Source organism: Mizuhopecten yessoensis, unplaced genomic scaffold, assembly GCF_002113885.1.
Source record: "Mizuhopecten yessoensis strain PY_sf001 unplaced genomic scaffold, ASM211388v2 scaffold8447, whole genome shotgun sequence".
In the NCBI taxonomy this organism is placed as follows: Eukaryota; Metazoa; Mollusca; class Bivalvia; order Pectinida; family Pectinidae; genus Mizuhopecten; species Mizuhopecten yessoensis.
The window spans coordinates 595387-614514 of NW_018407552.1; the positions used below are offsets into that span (position 1 = coordinate 595387).

Below are 19128 nucleotides of genomic sequence, written 5' to 3' on the forward strand. Positions count from 1 at the left end.
TAGATTTTTGTCCGTCCAAGATATCGCAAAACCTCTTTAGATTTTTAACAGATATTTATAGTTTTCCTATATTTTCCGTACTCAAAGCTATGAAAAACCTTCAGGAAAAATTATTGAAGTGAACATCAAACAAATAGCGGTATTGTTTTAAAGAGACCAAATCGAAAGGAGGTATTGACTTTGCACACCCAATACAAGTTTGCCCACCCAATAAAAGTTTGCCCACCCAATAAAAGTTTGCTAACAGTTTACCCACCCAATAAAAGTTTGCCCACCCAATAAAAGTTAATAGGTGATAGTTATGTCATTTTTTCATAAATAATGACAGTTTATTCCGATAATTACGTGTATAACGTTGCTTACTTTCGCATTTACTGTAACCGTTTCCATAATATCCCTCTTTACATTTGCAAATGTAATTGACACACTCTCCAAACTCTGTACAGATCTTCCTTCCACATAGGTATGGTGCTGTAACATACACACCAATATATAAATATAACATTAAGATGAAAATGGCCACTATTAAATAAGAAAAATAAAAACATTCTTCATATCCTTCTTCAGAGTAACTGTATTAGATAAACAAACATTGACAACAATGTAGACAAAAAATAATTAAACCTTTTCGGGTTAACCCGCCCCTTTTCAAGGCACACACATCAAACAATTATATAATACCAAATTGAATAATAAAAACAACAATTAAAATCTTACAGTTAATACTGAGTCGTAACAACAATGTTTTTGTATATAATTTCTGCCGTTTTGTAGTCAAAGTCTATTATAATCAATAACCTTTGCCAAGCTAGTGCTGTACCATCTGCATTAAATGACGCCGAAAGCTAGATCAGAGATTAGGAGAACGCGTAATGGACTAGTTTATCTATGTCCATGCATTTATCTAGACATGTTCCATTCTAGTTTTTCGTTTAGAAGTAACTTACGTTCACAAAGGATCAAGCCGTTCCCGTGGTACCCAAAACTGCACACACATTTGTCATCCTTACATATAGCATAGTCTGAACACGTCTGTCCACCACAGAGAGCTGTTTAAGAGAGATAACTCCTTTATCAAACACTTTGTTGATTGTATTTATTATTAAGTCTACTTAAGAGTATTATGGCAGTAAGATAGTTTAACAAGCAAGATATCATCTCAGTTTACAACTCGTTATAAGTGTCTGCGTCGTGTATTGGAGTATATTATAGCTGTTTTCTCATATGTTTAAACAATGTCAGTCGATTGTAAAACACTCTTGTAAAAAGACTTCTTTTTTTTTTAAATGTTCCAATGACTACCTTTTGTACTTACGTTCACACTTATCGTAGGGGTCCCCAATGTAGCCTCGCTCACATTGACACTCGTAGTTTATACATTTAGCAAACGGAGCACACGTCTTTCCATCACAAACACTGGCCGCTGTGGTAAGTAAACACTGCTGTTAAGGTTAATGTTGCGATTTGTACAAGGGGTTTCAAGCCCCCCTAAATTTACATGATATACAATGTGTTCATAGGTTAAAGCTTTAATTCTAGATCTGATTGGTGAATATACTGAAATATTTATTGATATTGAAATTCCCTTATTGTATATTCAGTATAATAGTGATACATTGTCGTTGTTGAAAAATGTTTTAAGAAAAAAACCTTTTTGCTTATACTTACGTTCACACCTGATGTAGGGATTGCCCTCGTACCCGTTCTGACAGACACACTCATTTGCGTCGCAGTACGCGTATTCAGCACAGCGGCCGTAGTCACAAACAGCTATGCAACAGAAATCACATGTCTAAACAGACAGATTTGCTTCAAACAACAAATGAAATACCTAACATAGTTGAATTTTAGTGGAACTAGTAGAACGGTTATAGTAAGCTTATTTAGAGGTGTTAAATAATAAGCAATATTACATTAACTAGTTACTAGATAGATGAGATATCAAGATGGAACAAACAAATCGGTATTGTGATGCAGGAGGGAACACATTTCAGATTAATCACTTAGTATTATATAAACATTATTTTAATTTCTTCTATCAGATTAAACAGTTTGGAAATATGTGATAGCAAATTTTTACTTTTTACACAAACATGACAAAGGGACCAGTCGGTCTGGAAACGATGCGACACGTTTAATACGTACATTGTTTGTGTAAAAATGTAAAAAATAAAACTTTGATATTACTTTAATTATTGCTAATTCATTTGAGCATACGTTCACACTGTTTGTTGCCGTCCCCGAGGTAGCCCCTGTCACAGACACAAACGTAGTTGAAGCAGTGGGCGTTCTGAACACAGGTTGTACCTCCACAAATACCCAGGGCTACACAGAAATAAAGTATATTTGTTTTGTAATTAACAAATGACCATATATATAACCTTTTTATGCAAATTAAAATCACACAAAAAGGGTAGTTATAAAAAGGATTTTTTTGCGAATCAATAATACAAATTGCATGTTTTGACGAATATTTCGTTGTTAAACGTTATTGTTAATTTTAGCAGTAGCACGTGACTGAACACTTACGCTCGCATTTGTTGTAACCGTTTCCATGGTAACCCACACTGCACACGCATTGGTCGTGTTGGCAATAGGCATTTTGTGAGCAAATTCGCCCGCCACAAAGTTCTACAAAATATACTATTATTTTACTTTAGGAACAAAAATCAACGGTTTGTTTATATGCCTTATTATATACTCTAACTTATGACTCTATGTATTAAATTGTAACTTCAAAAGTAAGTGTATTCTATCAACAGCATATTGTCCTCGAGTTCCAGTAAAATTCATTTCACAAATTTTGATATTTGCATTGCCATAGGGACAGTCATATGCAGCAATTACAGACAGAGTTACTTACAAAACTATTTATTTCATTATTCAATGACATTGATACGCCACATTCAGATGGATATATTATAAAAAATTAAAGTTATTTGATCGAATAGTTTCATTTGCACTTCATAACCGAGTAATTCGGTTATCTTGCAGACGATTTAATGTATTCATACATTCCTGTAGCCTGTATACGTACTACTACAATCCAGGAAGGCGTTACGTCTACTTGCACACTCGAGATATTGGTGATACGAATTATTACGCTCCAATCAGCTTTAACTTACTATCTAGAAGACTTAACACTTACTCATACACTCTAGGAGACTAAACACTTACTCATACACTCTAGGAGACTAAACACTTACTCATACACTCTAGGAGACTAAACACTTACTCATACACTCTAGGAGACTAAACACTTACTCATACACTCTAGGAGACTAAACACTTACTCATACACTCTAGGAGACTAAACACTTACTCATACACTCTAGGAGACTAAACACTTACTCATACACTCTAGGAGACTAAACACTTACTCATACACTCTAGGAGACTAAACACTTACTCATACACTCTAGGAGACTAAACACTTATTCATCACTCTAGCAGATTTAACCCTAACTCTTACACTCTAGAAGACACAACACCTACTCTTACACTCTAGAAGACCTTAAACTTATTTTTACATTCCTGAAGACTAAGCAGTTACTCTTAAACACAAGAAGACTTAACAGTTACTCTCCAATTCAAGAAGACCTTACACTTACTCGTAGTCTTGACTATTACTGGGAAGACAAGCTCCATGCTCAATATGTTATCAAGGATAAATAAAGCCTATTTTTAATTCCTTGTCAACTTTGAACATGTATAGGTTACTCTCAAACCCAAGAAGACTTTACACTAAAGTAGCCTGGACACTTACTCTTGCACTCTAGATAGCCATTCCCAATGAACCCTGACTGGCATTGACATGCGTAGTTGACGCAGGCGGCATTGGTCACACAAGTCTTCCCGCCACAGGTGTAAACAGCTGAAAATTCCATGGACGTTTACACAATACCAGTCCAATTATTTTATTTTAAACGATAAATCAATACACATAAATCTAAAATATTGTAATTCTTAAACAAACAAATAAATTATAAATGACATTTTTTCATAATATGTCTTGAAGATGTATGTATACATATGGTATACAATCTCGTATAATTATATGCAATAAAGAGATGAACCTAAGACACATGGAGACACAATATGCCAGATATGAATTACGCTGTGTAAAACAAATCTAAATTGAAATCAAAAGCAAAGCTTAAAGTAAAGATATACATTCGTAACTGACTGATGAACTGCATATGTTTTTCAAAATTATAAAAATTCAGAAATAAAGAAATAAGACTCACGTTCACAGCGAATTGTGGGTGTACCGTGAAATCCATCGTAGCACACACACTTGCTGTTTTGACACTCGGCGTTACCGCCACATCTCTCTCCGCCACACAGAGCTTCAATGGCGAGAACGTGACGAGAATTAAATCACAGATATATACCACAATATAGTAGACTAATAGACACAACGTTATAAAACAAGGTAATGAAGACGGTAAAAAGATTAAGACATGTACGAAAGACAAAGACATAAAATACTCACGTTCACACGAGACATACCCGTCCCCGACATAACCAGGCGAGCATACACATCTACCGTACAGACAGGTGGCATGCTCACAACAGTGACGACCGTCACAGTAGTCCAATTCTAGATAAAGTCGAAATAGACCGTTACGGACGTAGATCAATAAACTGTTACGGACGTTCCTATCAACGGAATGCTACGGACGACAACAATCAATTCGGTTATCGTTGAATTCGCCTCACTATTGCATAATGTATGTAATGTTTATTGAGCAGAGCTTCTTTCGTCACCTGTCAGATGAGCTATCATAAGTGTTACTGAGCATGGTATTCAAATAAACTCATTCTGAGCAAAAATTAACATATACAGTTCAGTCGAATGTACTTACGATAACATTGTATGTATCCGTTGCCATGGTAACCTTCCATACATCTACATTTTCCACCTTCGCACGCTGCAAACTTTACACATCTTCTGTTGCTGCACAATTCTATAATTATAAGATATACGATACATCGGAGAGGAAAACATATAGTGTTCATAATATAGGCATACGTTGTTTATTGTGGATGCCCAAAACCACAGTTGTTTTACCAACTATATATTTATACAGATCGTCTGTTTTCATTTTCAGTTGACTGTTTCTCCAAATTACTTCTAACGCTAAATTCATTATAATTATGCGGCTCATAAATTACAAAATAAGTGTCATATTATTATACGATAGCGCTAGGATTAACTCCAGGATTGTATAGAATATAGTAGTGTCATAAGACTATATTTAAATGATTACAAAATGATATCATACGACTATACCACAAGGGTTACATAGTAGTGTCATGTGACTATACCACAAGGATTTCATAGGTGTTTCATAAGACTATACCACAAGGATTTCATAGTAGTGTCATTTGACTATACCACAAGGATTACAGAGTAGTGTCATGTGACTATAACTCAAGGATTACAGAGTAGTGTAATGTGACTATACCACAAGGGTTACACAGTAGTGTCATGTGACTATACCACAAGGATTTCATAGGTGTTTGATATGACTATACCACAAGGATTTCATAGGTGTTTCATAAGACTATACCACAAGGATTTCATAGTAGTGTCATATGACTATACAACAAGGATTACAGAGTAGTGTCATATGACTATAACTCAAGGGTTACAGAGTAGTGTCATATGACTATACCACAAGGATTACAGAGTATGACTATACCACAAGGATTTCATAGGTGTTTCATATGTCTATACCACAAGGATTTCATAGGTGTTTCATATGTCTATACCACAAGGATTTCATAGGTGTTTCATAGGACTATACCACAAGGATTTCATAGTAGTGTCATATGACTATACCACAAGGATTACAGAGTAGTGTCATGTGACTATAACTCAAGGATTACAGAGTAGTGTAATGTGACTATACCACAAGGGTTACATAGTAGTGTCATGTGACTATACCACAAGGATTTCATAGGGGTTTCATATGACTATACCACATGGATTACAGAGTAGAGTCATATGACTAAACCACAAGGATTTCATAGTAGTGTCATATGACTATAACACAAGGATTTCATAGGTGTTTCATATGACTATACCACATGGATTACAGAGTAGTGTCATATGACTAAACCACAAGGATTTCATAGTAGCGTCATATGACTATGCCACAAGGGTTACATAGTAGTGTCATGTGACTATACCACAAGGATTTCATAGGTGTTTCATATGTCTATACCACAAGGATTTCATAGGTGTTTCATATGTCTATACCACAAGGATTTCATAGGTGTTTCATATGTCTATACCACAAGGATTTCATAGGTGTTTCATAGGACTATACCACAAGGATTTCATAGTAGTGTCATTTGACTATACCACAAGGATTACAGAGTAGTGTCATATGACTATACCTCAAGGATTACAGAGTAGTGTAATGTGACTATACCACAAGGGTTACACAGTAGTGTCATGTGACTATACCACAAGGATTTCATAGGTGTTTCATATGTCTATACCACAAGGATTTCATAGGTGTTTCATATGTCTATACCACAAGGATTTCATAGGTGTTTCATATGTCTATACCACAAGGATTTCATAGGTGTTTCATATGTCTATACCACAAGGATTTCATAGGTGTTTCATATGTCTATACCACAAGGATTTCATAGGTGTTTCATAGGACTATACCACAAGGATTTCATAGTAGTGTCATATGACTATAACACAAGGATTTCATAGGTGTTTCATATGACTATACCACGTGGATTACAGAGTAGTGTCATATGACTAAACCACAAGGATTTCATAGTAGCGTCATATGACTATGCCACAAGGGTTACATAGTAGTGTCATGTGACTATACCACAAGGATTTCATAGGGGTTTCATATGACTATACCACAAGGATTTCATAGTAGTGTAATATGACTATACCACAAGGATTACAGAGTAGTGTCATATGACTATAACTCAAGGATTACAGAGTAGTGTAATGTGACTATACCACAAGGGTTACACAGTAGTGTCATGTGACTATACCACAAGGATTTCATAGGTGTTTGATATGACTATACCACAAGGATTTCATAGGTGTTTCATATGACTATACCACATGGATTACAGAGTAGTGTCATATGACTAAACCACAAGGATTTCATAGTAGTGTCATATGACTATGCCACAAGGGTTACATAGTAGTGTCATGTGACTATACCATAAGAATTACAGAGTAGTGTCATATGACTATACCTCAAGGATTACATAGTAGTGTCACATGACTATACCTCAAGGATAACATAGTAGTGTCATATGACTATACCACAAGGATTACAGAGTAGTGTCATATGACTATAACTCAAGGATTATATAGTGGTGTCATATGACTATACCACAAGGGTTACAGAGTAGTCTCATATGACTATAACTCAAGGGTTACATAGTAGTGTCATGTGACAATACCACGAGGATTACATAGTAGTGTCATATGTCTATATCACATGGATTACAGAGTAGTGTCATATGACTAAACCCCAAGGATAACATAGTAGTGTCATATGACTACACCACAAGGGTTACATAGTAGTGTCATGTGACTATACCACAAGGATTTCATAGTATTGTCATATGACTATACCACAAGGATTACAGAGCAGTGTCATATGACTATAACTCAAGGATTACAGAGTAGTGTAATGTGACAATACCACACGGATTACAGAGTAGTGTCATATGACTAAACCACAAGGATTACATAGTAGTGTCATATGACTAAACCTCAAGGATTACAGAGTAGTGTCATGTGACTATACCACAAGGATTACAGAGTAGTGTCATATGACTAAACCACAAGGATTACATAGTAGTGTCATATGACTATACCACAAGGATTTCATAGGTGTTTCATATGACTATACCACAAGGATTTCATAGTAGTGTCATATGACTATACTACAAGGATTTCATAGGTGTTTCATATGACTATACCACAAGGATTTCAGGGTAGTGTCATATGACTAAACCACAAGGATTTCAAGGTGTTTCATATGACTATACAACAAGGATTTCATAGGTGTTTCATATGACTATACCACAAGGATTTCATAGTAGTGTCATATGACTATACTACAAGGATTCCATAGGTGTTTCATATGACTATACAACAAGGATTTCATAGGTGTTTCATATGACTATACCACAAGGGTCACATAGTAGTGTCATATGACTATACCTCAAGGGTTACAGAGTAGTGTCATATGACTATACCACAAGGATTACATAGTAGTGTCATATGACTATAACTCAAGGATTATAGAGTAGTGTAATGTGACTATACCTCAAGGGTTACAGAGTAGTGCCATGTGACTATACCTCAAGGGTTACATAGTAGTGTCATATGACTAAACCACAAGGATTACATAGTAGTGTCATATGACTATACCACAAGGGTTACAGAGTAGTGTCATATGACTATAACTCAAGGGTTACATAGTAGTGTCATGTGACAATACCACAAGGATTACATAGTAGTGTCATATGTCTATATCACATGGATTACAGAGTAGTGTCATATGACTATAACTCAAGGGTTACATAGTAGTGTCATATGACTATAACTCAAGGGTTACATAGTAGTGTCATATGTCTATACCTCAAGGGTTACAGAGTAGGGTCATATGACCAGGATGATGTGGTCAAAAGTACATAGAATAGGCTACAGTTGTCTTGTGCAGCCCAAATATTACCTACCAGCTTTATTATTCAGACTGATTTATGCTTAGAATTGTGATATATGTAGTATATAGACAGGTTCCCTAACGATTGGAGGTTGGTAATCATGTTTATCTCACTCGAGTTAGTAAATGTTTCAATTGTTTAAAGGCACAATCTTCACGGTGTGTCTTTTACAGTTAGAAAACTAACTAACTCGAGTTAGATGAACATGATACTCAACCATCACGAGTTTGTGGACCTTTCTCTCCATAAACGTTCAGATAGTATATCTAGAAAACAATATGTTTCTCTTGGGAATAAATAATTCCTGTTTCAAATCGGGGAAACAATTACTATGAAAATGAAATTGACGTCACAAAGTATTCTTACTTGACGTCATTATTAGAAGATTGACCGATGAAATCATGTTCTGTGTGTCACCCACTAGTGGGTAGACAAACAGTTTAACCGACTCCTGGCATACATAACACATAATTAATTACGGTGTACACTGTGTCACCCACTAGTGGGTAGACAAACAGTTTAACCGACTCCTGGCATATATAACACATATTTAATTACGGTGTACCGTGTCACCCACTAGTGGGTAGACAAACAGTTTAACCGACTCCTGGCATATATAATACATAATTAATTACGATGTACCCTGTGTCACCCACTAGTGGGTAGACAAACAGTTTAACTGACTCCTGGCATATATAATACATAATTAATTACGGTGTACCCTATATAATGTACCTTCACAATGACTGTACCCTATATAATGTACCTTCACAATGACTGTACCCGTCTCCGACAAAGCCGTCCCTACACACACACTGGTAATTGACACATTTGGCGTCAGGACAACACATCTTCCCGTCACACAACGACGTAGCTGTATAAAGAGTGAAGCATGTATCAAATCAAACTCTCACGATCAGAGAAAGGAAAGCAAAAAAAACTATCCAAAAGAACTTCATAAACAATAAGTACTGTGGAAAAATAAATGTATATCGTGTTATTTTTCAAAAAAGCCATAAATTTACCATCATGAATAGTTTACCTTCACATTTTAGATATCCGTTACCATGGTAACCGTCACTACATATGCATTCGTCCCTATAGCAATAGGAGTTCTGTACGCATCGCCTCCCCTTACACAGAGCTACAACATACAGGTGCGACACCATACAAGTACGTATATACCATAAATGTTTGGTCAATGCAGCTGACAATTATATATAGCGAGATCAGTTGACATGTTCCTAATATATCACGTAGACAACATAGTCTATATAGTTAATACAGTAAACAGTTAAATTCTTCCTCACACGTAGACCTGAGGTCTCTTACCAGGTGTACAACATATATCTAATGACTAATTTCATTATTACATGTAGATCGAAACATGGCAAATGAAACTGGTAAATTCGGAATATCATTCTTATACATGCTGAATTCTAAGATTCATTGAACAGAAGATCAGAATTAAGTCAGCATGCTTCCAGTATTACGTAATTCAAGAGAAGAAATACATGTCAGTTAAGCATAAACGACAATTCGTGTTGGTATAACTTCCAAATATGGTCTTACGTGTGCATTTCATATATGGGTCCCCGTAGAATCCGCGTCTACATGTGCACTGGTAGTTTACGCATACAGCGTTCATCCCACAATTTCGGCCATCGCATACTTGTAACGCTGGAGCCACAAATATACAAAATACATATATCATTTACATAAAAAAGCATATTCACGCCAGCAATACTTAAAATATGCAGTTGTCACAGTAATAAAGATGTGTAGAAGATTAATGTTTGCTTCATTTTTTGTATAATGTAAACTTTCTCCATTTTTGTATTTGGTAAAAATAAACAATTTATTATTCGCATTATTGAATCAAAACATAAGAAATTCCGAATTAGGAAAATTCAGTAGGATGCATTCGTAACATTATCATCCTTGTAACGTTTCTCATAAGTTTCGTTCACTGTTTATGTAAATATGATATACTAACATACATTTACAAAGATATTTCATTTATATTGAATACGAAGCAGAATTGTCAACTGAGTGTATGTCTTTTTTATTGTACAATCAAGCCTTGGTTTATGGATAGTTTGCTCAGTTGTAGACATAACTGTACCTGTGTGACGAGCGTCTACTCGCGACAATTTAACGTAAATTGTGTCACGTCAAAAACTGATATATTCCAAATCTCTTTTCATCGCATGATTAAAGTTATTAAAACAATATTGAGATACATGTAGCAATCATAAAATGCAAACCAATCAACTGAAGTGTGCGGGCCCACTTACGTTCACATTTGACGTCACCATCTCCATGGAAACCTTCGTTACATCTGCACTTGCCCTCGGCACAAAAGGCATGATCTGCGCAAATCCTTCCGTCACACAGAGCTGTTTCGAAAGAAAGATTTGATATCAAAGTGAAAAAAATGAAAGTAAACTGGTTGTTTAATAAGATAACTATCCAACACAACTCCCAGAAGCATATGTGTTTAAACAAACCTGTATTGTACATACCCTTAAGATATATGAAGAAGTCAGCAGATAATAATGAGGATATCATATTAATATCATGAATAATTTTGATCATCCCGAATAATTGCTGGTAAAATTCATGATTTCTCCTCCCAAATTGGTGTTAAACATGAAATGTAATATGCTAGGTATACGTTGGTAAAATAGACTGGAATTAAGTCTATCGCTGTTTTGATTTACTGATACGAGACAATCACTATAAACTGTTAAACGATAGTGTTTCCAGATATATGATTTTTATCATCTTACAGTGGTTATTATTTACGTCTACGTGCTAACAAAAGGGTTTTTAAATATATTGTTTCAGTGTCCAAATCAACAATAGTAGGTTGGACGCACGTACTACCAACAGTGGTTCCATAACGTACGCAGACTGGTGCTTAGTCTTTTGTCTTAAAGAGACGCAATTTTCTCTTGAATGAGTGTCACTGCTATCTGAAGAGTGATCCTTCTTATCATAACAAGTAAAGTATGTAAGTAAATTAACCCTGACGTCACAAAGAGATACTGGTCGAACTGACAAGTCCGGTCATAGTTCACATTAAGGTCATGTATACTACAACTATGTCATTCAAAACACATTGGGGTCAGAACTGTGAATCGGACATATAGTATAAATAGTATAAGTAGGTCCTGCCGTCGACATTTTCTCGTGAAACTTTCGAAGAGGTGAATGACTTTTAATCAATTTTATCAAGGATACTTATAAATCCTCCTTACGCACAATCGCTACGTTCTAAGGACGCGGTGTGGGCCATTCATAGATATGTTCCTTTCCCTGTATTTGATTTACATATTACATGAGAGTCCTTACAAACGACGGTTTATTGCATGATCTAGCACTTGTTGGATTAAACCACTTTCTAAACTATTAAACACCATACTTACCTCAGTCAAGGACGGACTTCAAACTTATCTGGTACATCTTATATTGAAATTGTGCCATCGATCAAATTTCGATTTTAAAAATGTGTAAAGAACTTCTGGAGTCATTTAAATTCCTATCAATACCAATAACATTTATTGTAAAACTTCTCATTTCTTCCAACCAACATTCTTCATCCGTAATTTGCCTCTGTTTGGTTCCAATATATATCTTTCTTGTAACTATAGTCATATTTCCATAATAAGGCACTACAAGTTCTCAATTTTAAACACTGTATACTATTTATCACTCATTTTGTAATTGTCCTAATCGGTATTGTAATACATTTGCATTATAAATGTATCTGAAAAAATAACTTTTTGAAGTATATCATTTTGCTATAACCTTACTCCACAAAATAACGCAAAATAAAGAATTTCGAGAAATGTACGTATTCTGCAATATTATTTTATTATTTTATTGAGTTGGCAGGAATGTTGTTGGTATGTTTAATAACACAACTGGGTTAATATAATCATATACTTACATTTACACATAACGTAGGGGTCACCATAGTAACCGGAACTACATATACAAACGGAGTTTAGGCACTTGGCACCCTTTGTACATATAGCATCATCGCACTTTCCATCAGCTTACAAAAGAAAAGTCAATAAAAATTAATTACGCTGCATGTAAAGAATTATCTGAGGATTTCAGCATACGCCTAAACTGTGATAACGTATGTCATCTTTTGTATACCAACGTAAAGTATATCTCAATTCTCATAACACACTTAAAATTAAGTGATCGTAAGTTTACATCATTAAACGATTAATGGGACAAGCACATATACTTCTATGAAAGGCGCTTACGTTCACATTTTATATATCCGTTTCCATGGTAACCTGAATCGCAGATACACCTATCATCTTGACAGGAGGCATTAGGGCAGCATCGCGTGCCATCACACAGAGCTGAAGAAGATTACAAAGAAATCACATATATATCATCTCTCAAATCTCAGTTCACATGACAACCAAAAATAATATCCCTCAGGATAGCAATGGCTTCAACTAAAACCTCACTGACGTAGTCGTCCTGGTTTAGGGTTTAACGTGTATTACCATTTCAGAACTTTGAGCAGAAAAACGGAGGTTTAAAAGATAAATTCAATAGAGGTGTAGATAAATATCAAAAGAAAAAGAAAGCATTTTCCAAAGGAAAGAATGAGCTTAGGTGCTACGAAGAATGACATAAAATATTACGGAAGCAAGCGTGATACCTCTCACTAAGTCACTAGCTAAACAGTCACACACCAACTGTGTAAACCCATATAACAGGTAAAACACGTAAAGCACATTGATACAATCGTTAACCAATCACCATGGAAACCGGTATAACACGGTAACACATTGATACAATCGTTGTACCCATCACCGTGGTAACCGGTATACCACGTTTAACCCATCGAACAATCGTTGTAGCCGTCAATATAATACCATGTGTAACAAGTAAAACCTACCAGTACACAAGCGTTGTACCCGTCACTATAATAAACGGTGTAATAAGTAAAACCTACCAGTACAAGCGTAGTACCCGTCACTATAATATACGGTGTAACAAGTAAAACCTACCAGTACAAGCGTTGTACCCGTCATTATAAAATCCGGTGTAACAAGTAAAACCTACCAGTACAAGCGTTGTACCCGTCACTATAATATACGTTGTAACAAGTAAAACCTACCAGTACAAGCGTTTTACCCGTCACTATAATATACGGTGTAACAAGTAAAACCTAACAGTACAAGCGTAGTATCCGTCACTATAATATACGGTGTGACAAGTAAAACCAACCAGTACAAGCGTTGTACCCGTCACTAAAATATCCGGTGTAACAAGTAAAACCTACAGGTGCAAAGGTTGTACCCGTCACTATAATATCCGGTGTAACAAGTAAAACCTACCAGTACAAGCGTTGTACCCGTCATTATAAAATCCGGTGTAACAAGTAAAACCTACCAGTACAAGCGTTGCACCCGTCACTAAAATATCCGGTGTAACAAGTAAACCCTACCAGTACAAGCGTTGTCCCCGTCACTATAATATCCAGTGTAACAAGTAAAACCTACCAGTACAAGCGTTGCACCCGTCACTAAAATATCCGGTGTAACAAGTAAAACCTACAAATGCAAACGTTGTACCCGTCACTATAATATCCGGTGTAACAAGTAAAACCTACCAGTACAAGCGTTGTACCCGTCACTAAAATATCCAGTGTGACGGAAAACCTACCAGTACAAGCGTTGTACCCGTCACTATAATATACGGTGTGACAAGTAAAACCAACCAGTACAAGCGTTGTACCCGTCACTATAATATCTGGTGTGACAAGTGAAACCTACCAGTACAAGCGTTGTACCCGTCTCTATAATATCCAGTGTGACAAGGAAATCCTACCAGTACAAGCGTTGTACCCGTCACTAAAATATCCAGTGTGACGGAAAACCTACCAGTACAAGCGTTGTACCCGTCACTAAAATATCCGGGGTAACAAGTAAAACCTACAAGTGCAAGCGTTGTACCCTACACTAAAATATCCGGTGTAACAAGTAAAACCTACCAGTACAAGCGTAGTACCCGTCACTATAATATTCAGTGTGACAAGTAAAACCTACCAGTACAAGCGTTGTACCCGTCACTATAATATCCGGTGTAACAGGTAAAACCTACCAGTACAGGCGTTGTACCCGTCACTATAATATCCGGTGTAACAAGTAAAATCTTCCAGCAACCGCGTTGTACCCATCACTATAATATCCAGTGTGACAAGAAATACCAACCAGTACAAGCGTTGTACCCGTCACTATAATATCCGGTGTAACTAGTAAAACCTACCAGTACAAGCGTTGTACCCGTCACTATAATATCCGGGGTAACTAGTAAAACCTACCAGTACAAGCGTTGTACCCGTCACTATAATAAACGGTGTAACAAGTAAAACCTACCAGAACAAGCGTAGTACCCGTCACTATAATATCCGGTGTAACAAGTAAAACCTACCAGTACAAGCGTTATAGCCGTCACTATAATAGCCGGCGTAACAAGTAAAACCTACCAGTACAAGCGTTGTACCCGTCACTATAATAAACGGTGTAACAAGTAAAACCTACCAGAACAAGCGTAGTACCCGTCACTATAATATACGGTGTAACAAGTAAAACCTACCAGTACAAGTGTTGTACCCGTCACTATAATATACGGTGTAACAAGTAAACCCTACCAGTACAAGCGTTGTTCCCGTCACTATAATATCCGGTGTAACAAGTAAATCCTACCAGTACAAGCGTCGTACCCGTCACTAAAATATCCGGGGTAACTAGTAAAACCTACAAGTGCAAGCGTTGTACCCGTCACTATAATATCCAGTGTGACAAGTAAAACCTACCAGTACAAGCGTTGTACCCATCACTATAATATCCGGTGTAACAGGTAAAACCTACCAGTACAGGCGTTGTACCCGTCGCCATAGTAATCGCTCTGACACACACACTTGTAGTTAACACACTCGGCACCCTCCGTACATGTTCGACCATCACACACAGCGACGGCTACAAAAAGAAGGAAAGATTTTGTAAAATAAAGTAATAACCACTTAAGGATTGAATCTTGCTTTCGTCGATTTAATGGGGTGATGAATTACTTCGCAGTTCCTGTTGAATTTGTTTCAAAACCAACTCAATTCATCACCCCATGATATCGACCAAAGCTAGATTTAATACTTATATTTCAATCAATTTGTTTTATCAATAATTGGAACTTGTGAAGACCATTCTAATCGTTTGTCCCAGGTTCTGGAGCTTGTGCAAGTCTACGGTATGACGTAATGTAAAACATATAGTCCGTCATTGAAGGACCATCATACAACATGATGATGTACGTATACATTGATAGTTCAATACAACCGAATTATGTTAACACAAAACACAAAACCTTATTTTAAATGTCATATTTAATTTTCGCTGATGAATTTAAAAGATATCAAATTTTCTGATGAGCCATCGCGGAAGGATAATGTCTAGACGCAGCTGCGAGTCTACAGCAGCCATCGTTTTACTAGCTCGAAGTGGAGAGCCGCTAAAGTTCGTGGTTCTACATCTTCTGGGATGTGAAGCTGCAGTAATTGTATGTTTATGTGTGCTGTGACCCATATTAGTTATAGCATGATATGTGTTATTCAGACATTTGTAACGAACCCCTGGGGATCTACGTTGTAATGGGTAGCAGTAGGGAGAATTTCTAGGGCAGTACATGACTTGTCACTACCGCTAGCAACCGTGAGCTGATATTATTTTGCTGATTGATCGTTTTTAGTTGTTTGAACAATTTCTTGTGTTTCTTCAATATAAATGTGAAATCTCATCATGTGGTATCTTTGTTAAAACATGTCAATAGTTATCTACCTTCGCAAAATCATACGCACAGGCAATGTTAATCTGGTCAAATTCATCGGCAAATGAAACAGGATATATTTGGTAGTTGCATTGAGTCCAACTTGAGTAGGAGTTGAAATATTGATTGATGAAACTAACACCTCAACAGATATCTAAAACATATATGTACAGGGTGATCAATACTGAAAGTGTGTCACCATTCATAAAAGTTTATGTAAATTTGATCAATTCGAAACAGAATTAAATAAGCGATACAGTTTATATCAAGATACAATGAAACAAAAAATTGATAATAGAATCTGAAAATTACATAAAGTACATAATAAACCTTAGTTCTCAATTAGGTTATTATGGTTGTTGTTGTAAATATTATCAAAATCTATTGACTTGATTGTTCTCATTGTTTACTTACGTTCACATTGAATGTAGCCAAAACCATGGTAACCATCCATACATTTACAGTCATCATCCACACAAAGAGCATGGTCTGCACACCTTCGTTTATTACACAAACCTATTCAAAAATTAGAAAACAAACATTGATTAATTGCTATACCTTTCGCTTTGTGAATGGCGATCCAGAACTAAGTGGAATATCATCGGGAGTATACAGTTCAAGAAAAGAATGTAAAACCATCGGGAAAACGCGTTTGAGTCAAATCTTTGAACAAACGTGTAATAGTAATAGCGACCGTGTTTCTAATAGTTATTCAGTGTCAATGCCTGAAAATTGGACTACATTCTATAACGTAAACATTCTTTTTTGAAAAAGTGAGATGTTCTCATCCTACATTGTAGATACGATATCACTGACCTGTATTTGGCACTAACATTGCTTATGGGGCTTACTTTGAGATACAAATCAAAAGTGATGAACCACCAAGAATGAAACGATTTCTTATGTAAAACTATATTACATGAAGATACAAATGATGGTTATAAAATTATATTTGCATTGTGTTCACATGATGTTCATGTTATTACTGTACCTAGAGCGCTGTATGGGTCATGCTGGTGAGAAAAGCTAGAGAACGTTAAGAGCATTTTAACTGAAAGGTGTTGCCGATAAGACATACGGGTTACTAAGACTGCTGTGACCATATGATGTCCTCGATAAGACAAACGGGTTACTAAGAGCCATGTGACCCCGTGACGTTGATGGGACAAACGGGTTAATATTAATCCGGTGACCACAGGACGTTGCCGGCAAAACATTTGTGTTACTAAGGGTCTTCTGGTCACATGACGTTGACGATATACGGCACTTGGGGCCTTACGTTTACACTTGTCGTAGCCGTCACCCACGTATCCCTGTCGACACACACAATTGTAGTTTATACAGTCTGCACTGTCACAGCATTTCTCCCCGCCACAGGTCCCGATTGCTGAAACACGAAAAAAAATATAAATCAAATACAGAAAAGAAATCATTTTCATGAATGATTAGTTTGCAATCACCAGATTTTGTTTTTACAAGCGCTTTTTAAATACACACTTACGATGTCAAATATAGTAATTTTAGTATATTACCTAGCGATGTATGTAACAGGTAAGTGCTGTTACTGTTGGCTGGAAACACCCAAACCGCTTTGCAACAGTCTCAAAATAACTGGTACAACTACAGACCTCCCTCGAACTAGACTACCGCAGATTACGACGCCTCGTCAGGATCGGTTCATGTGTTTTTATCACATGCACAACTGATTTAAAACAGCACAAAATCTGCCAGTGAGACACCAGCGACACACAATTCCAAACGGTTCTGATACGTCTCAGTTCCTTCAGAATAATGGCGTGTCGCATTTCGATAGGATTACCCCCTATTCGTCGTCGACATAACGTCATCATCCAATGACTTTGACGCCACTATTCAAATGTTTCCTACCCAAAGATGGTGCCATGCACTCTTATCTGACGACTCAAGATTCATACTTTACCACTCAGATTGGCTTCATTGTGTTTTTCGTCGTCGTGATGAACATTATGCCAATAATTGCACGGTGGAACATGACAGGTTTTTTGGTTGAAACTTTATGAGGTAGGGTGGGATAAGAAGAAGTCCCAAAACCTGTTTGATTGTCATTGAAGGTAATTTGACAACTCAACCGGACATTGAAACTGTATTGCAACTTATCGCAGTGCCGTTTGTATCAGAACAACGTAATTTTTCTAACATGAAAATGTCCGGTGTCATGTGGTAGAGACACTTCCCTGACCCAATACAGTCCCGATCTCACGCCAATAGAGCACGTGTGTGACAGGTGCTTCTTTAAGAATGGCAGAAAATCCCTACAGCACACATCTCAGAATTCGAGCAGCAAAATATGGTAGCGGGAGTCGTACTTGTTATTAATGTTGGAAACTTCATATGTCATTAAATTATCCTATATAAAATATTGGTACCTTTTCGATAACAGCTTATATATAATTAATGTAAATACATGTTAACAACTTTGTATTCGCGTCAACGCCTCAACCCTATGTAATATATGTTTTTCTTTTCATATTTTCTTACTTCATATTGTCATTTCTG

At 36.4% G+C, this 19128-nt stretch overlaps 1 protein-coding gene across 1 annotated transcript in view; it reads right to left on the reverse strand.

Annotated features, from left to right (window-relative positions):
- The window catches only part of LOC110455956 (zonadhesin-like), a 46988-nt gene that overhangs the window by 16995 nt on the left and 10865 nt on the right, over positions 1-19128 (reverse strand). Inside the window, exons 8-26 of the mRNA XM_021506426.1 lie at positions 17873-17980; positions 17008-17109; positions 15645-15752; positions 13017-13118; positions 12689-12796; positions 11031-11132; positions 10306-10413; positions 9776-9877; positions 9500-9607; positions 4869-4970; positions 4496-4603; positions 4248-4349; positions 3767-3874; positions 2530-2631; positions 2218-2325; positions 1669-1770; positions 1316-1423; positions 948-1049; positions 364-471 (exon numbers count right to left, since the gene is read on the reverse strand). Of these exons, the coding sequence (XP_021362101.1) occupies positions 364-471; positions 948-1049; positions 1316-1423; positions 1669-1770; positions 2218-2325; positions 2530-2631; positions 3767-3874; positions 4248-4349; positions 4496-4603; positions 4869-4970; positions 9500-9607; positions 9776-9877; positions 10306-10413; positions 11031-11132; positions 12689-12796; positions 13017-13118; positions 15645-15752; positions 17008-17109; positions 17873-17980 (1998 nt within the window). The remainder of the gene's footprint in view (positions 1-363; positions 472-947; positions 1050-1315; positions 1424-1668; positions 1771-2217; positions 2326-2529; positions 2632-3766; positions 3875-4247; positions 4350-4495; positions 4604-4868; positions 4971-9499; positions 9608-9775; positions 9878-10305; positions 10414-11030; positions 11133-12688; positions 12797-13016; positions 13119-15644; positions 15753-17007; positions 17110-17872; positions 17981-19128) is intronic.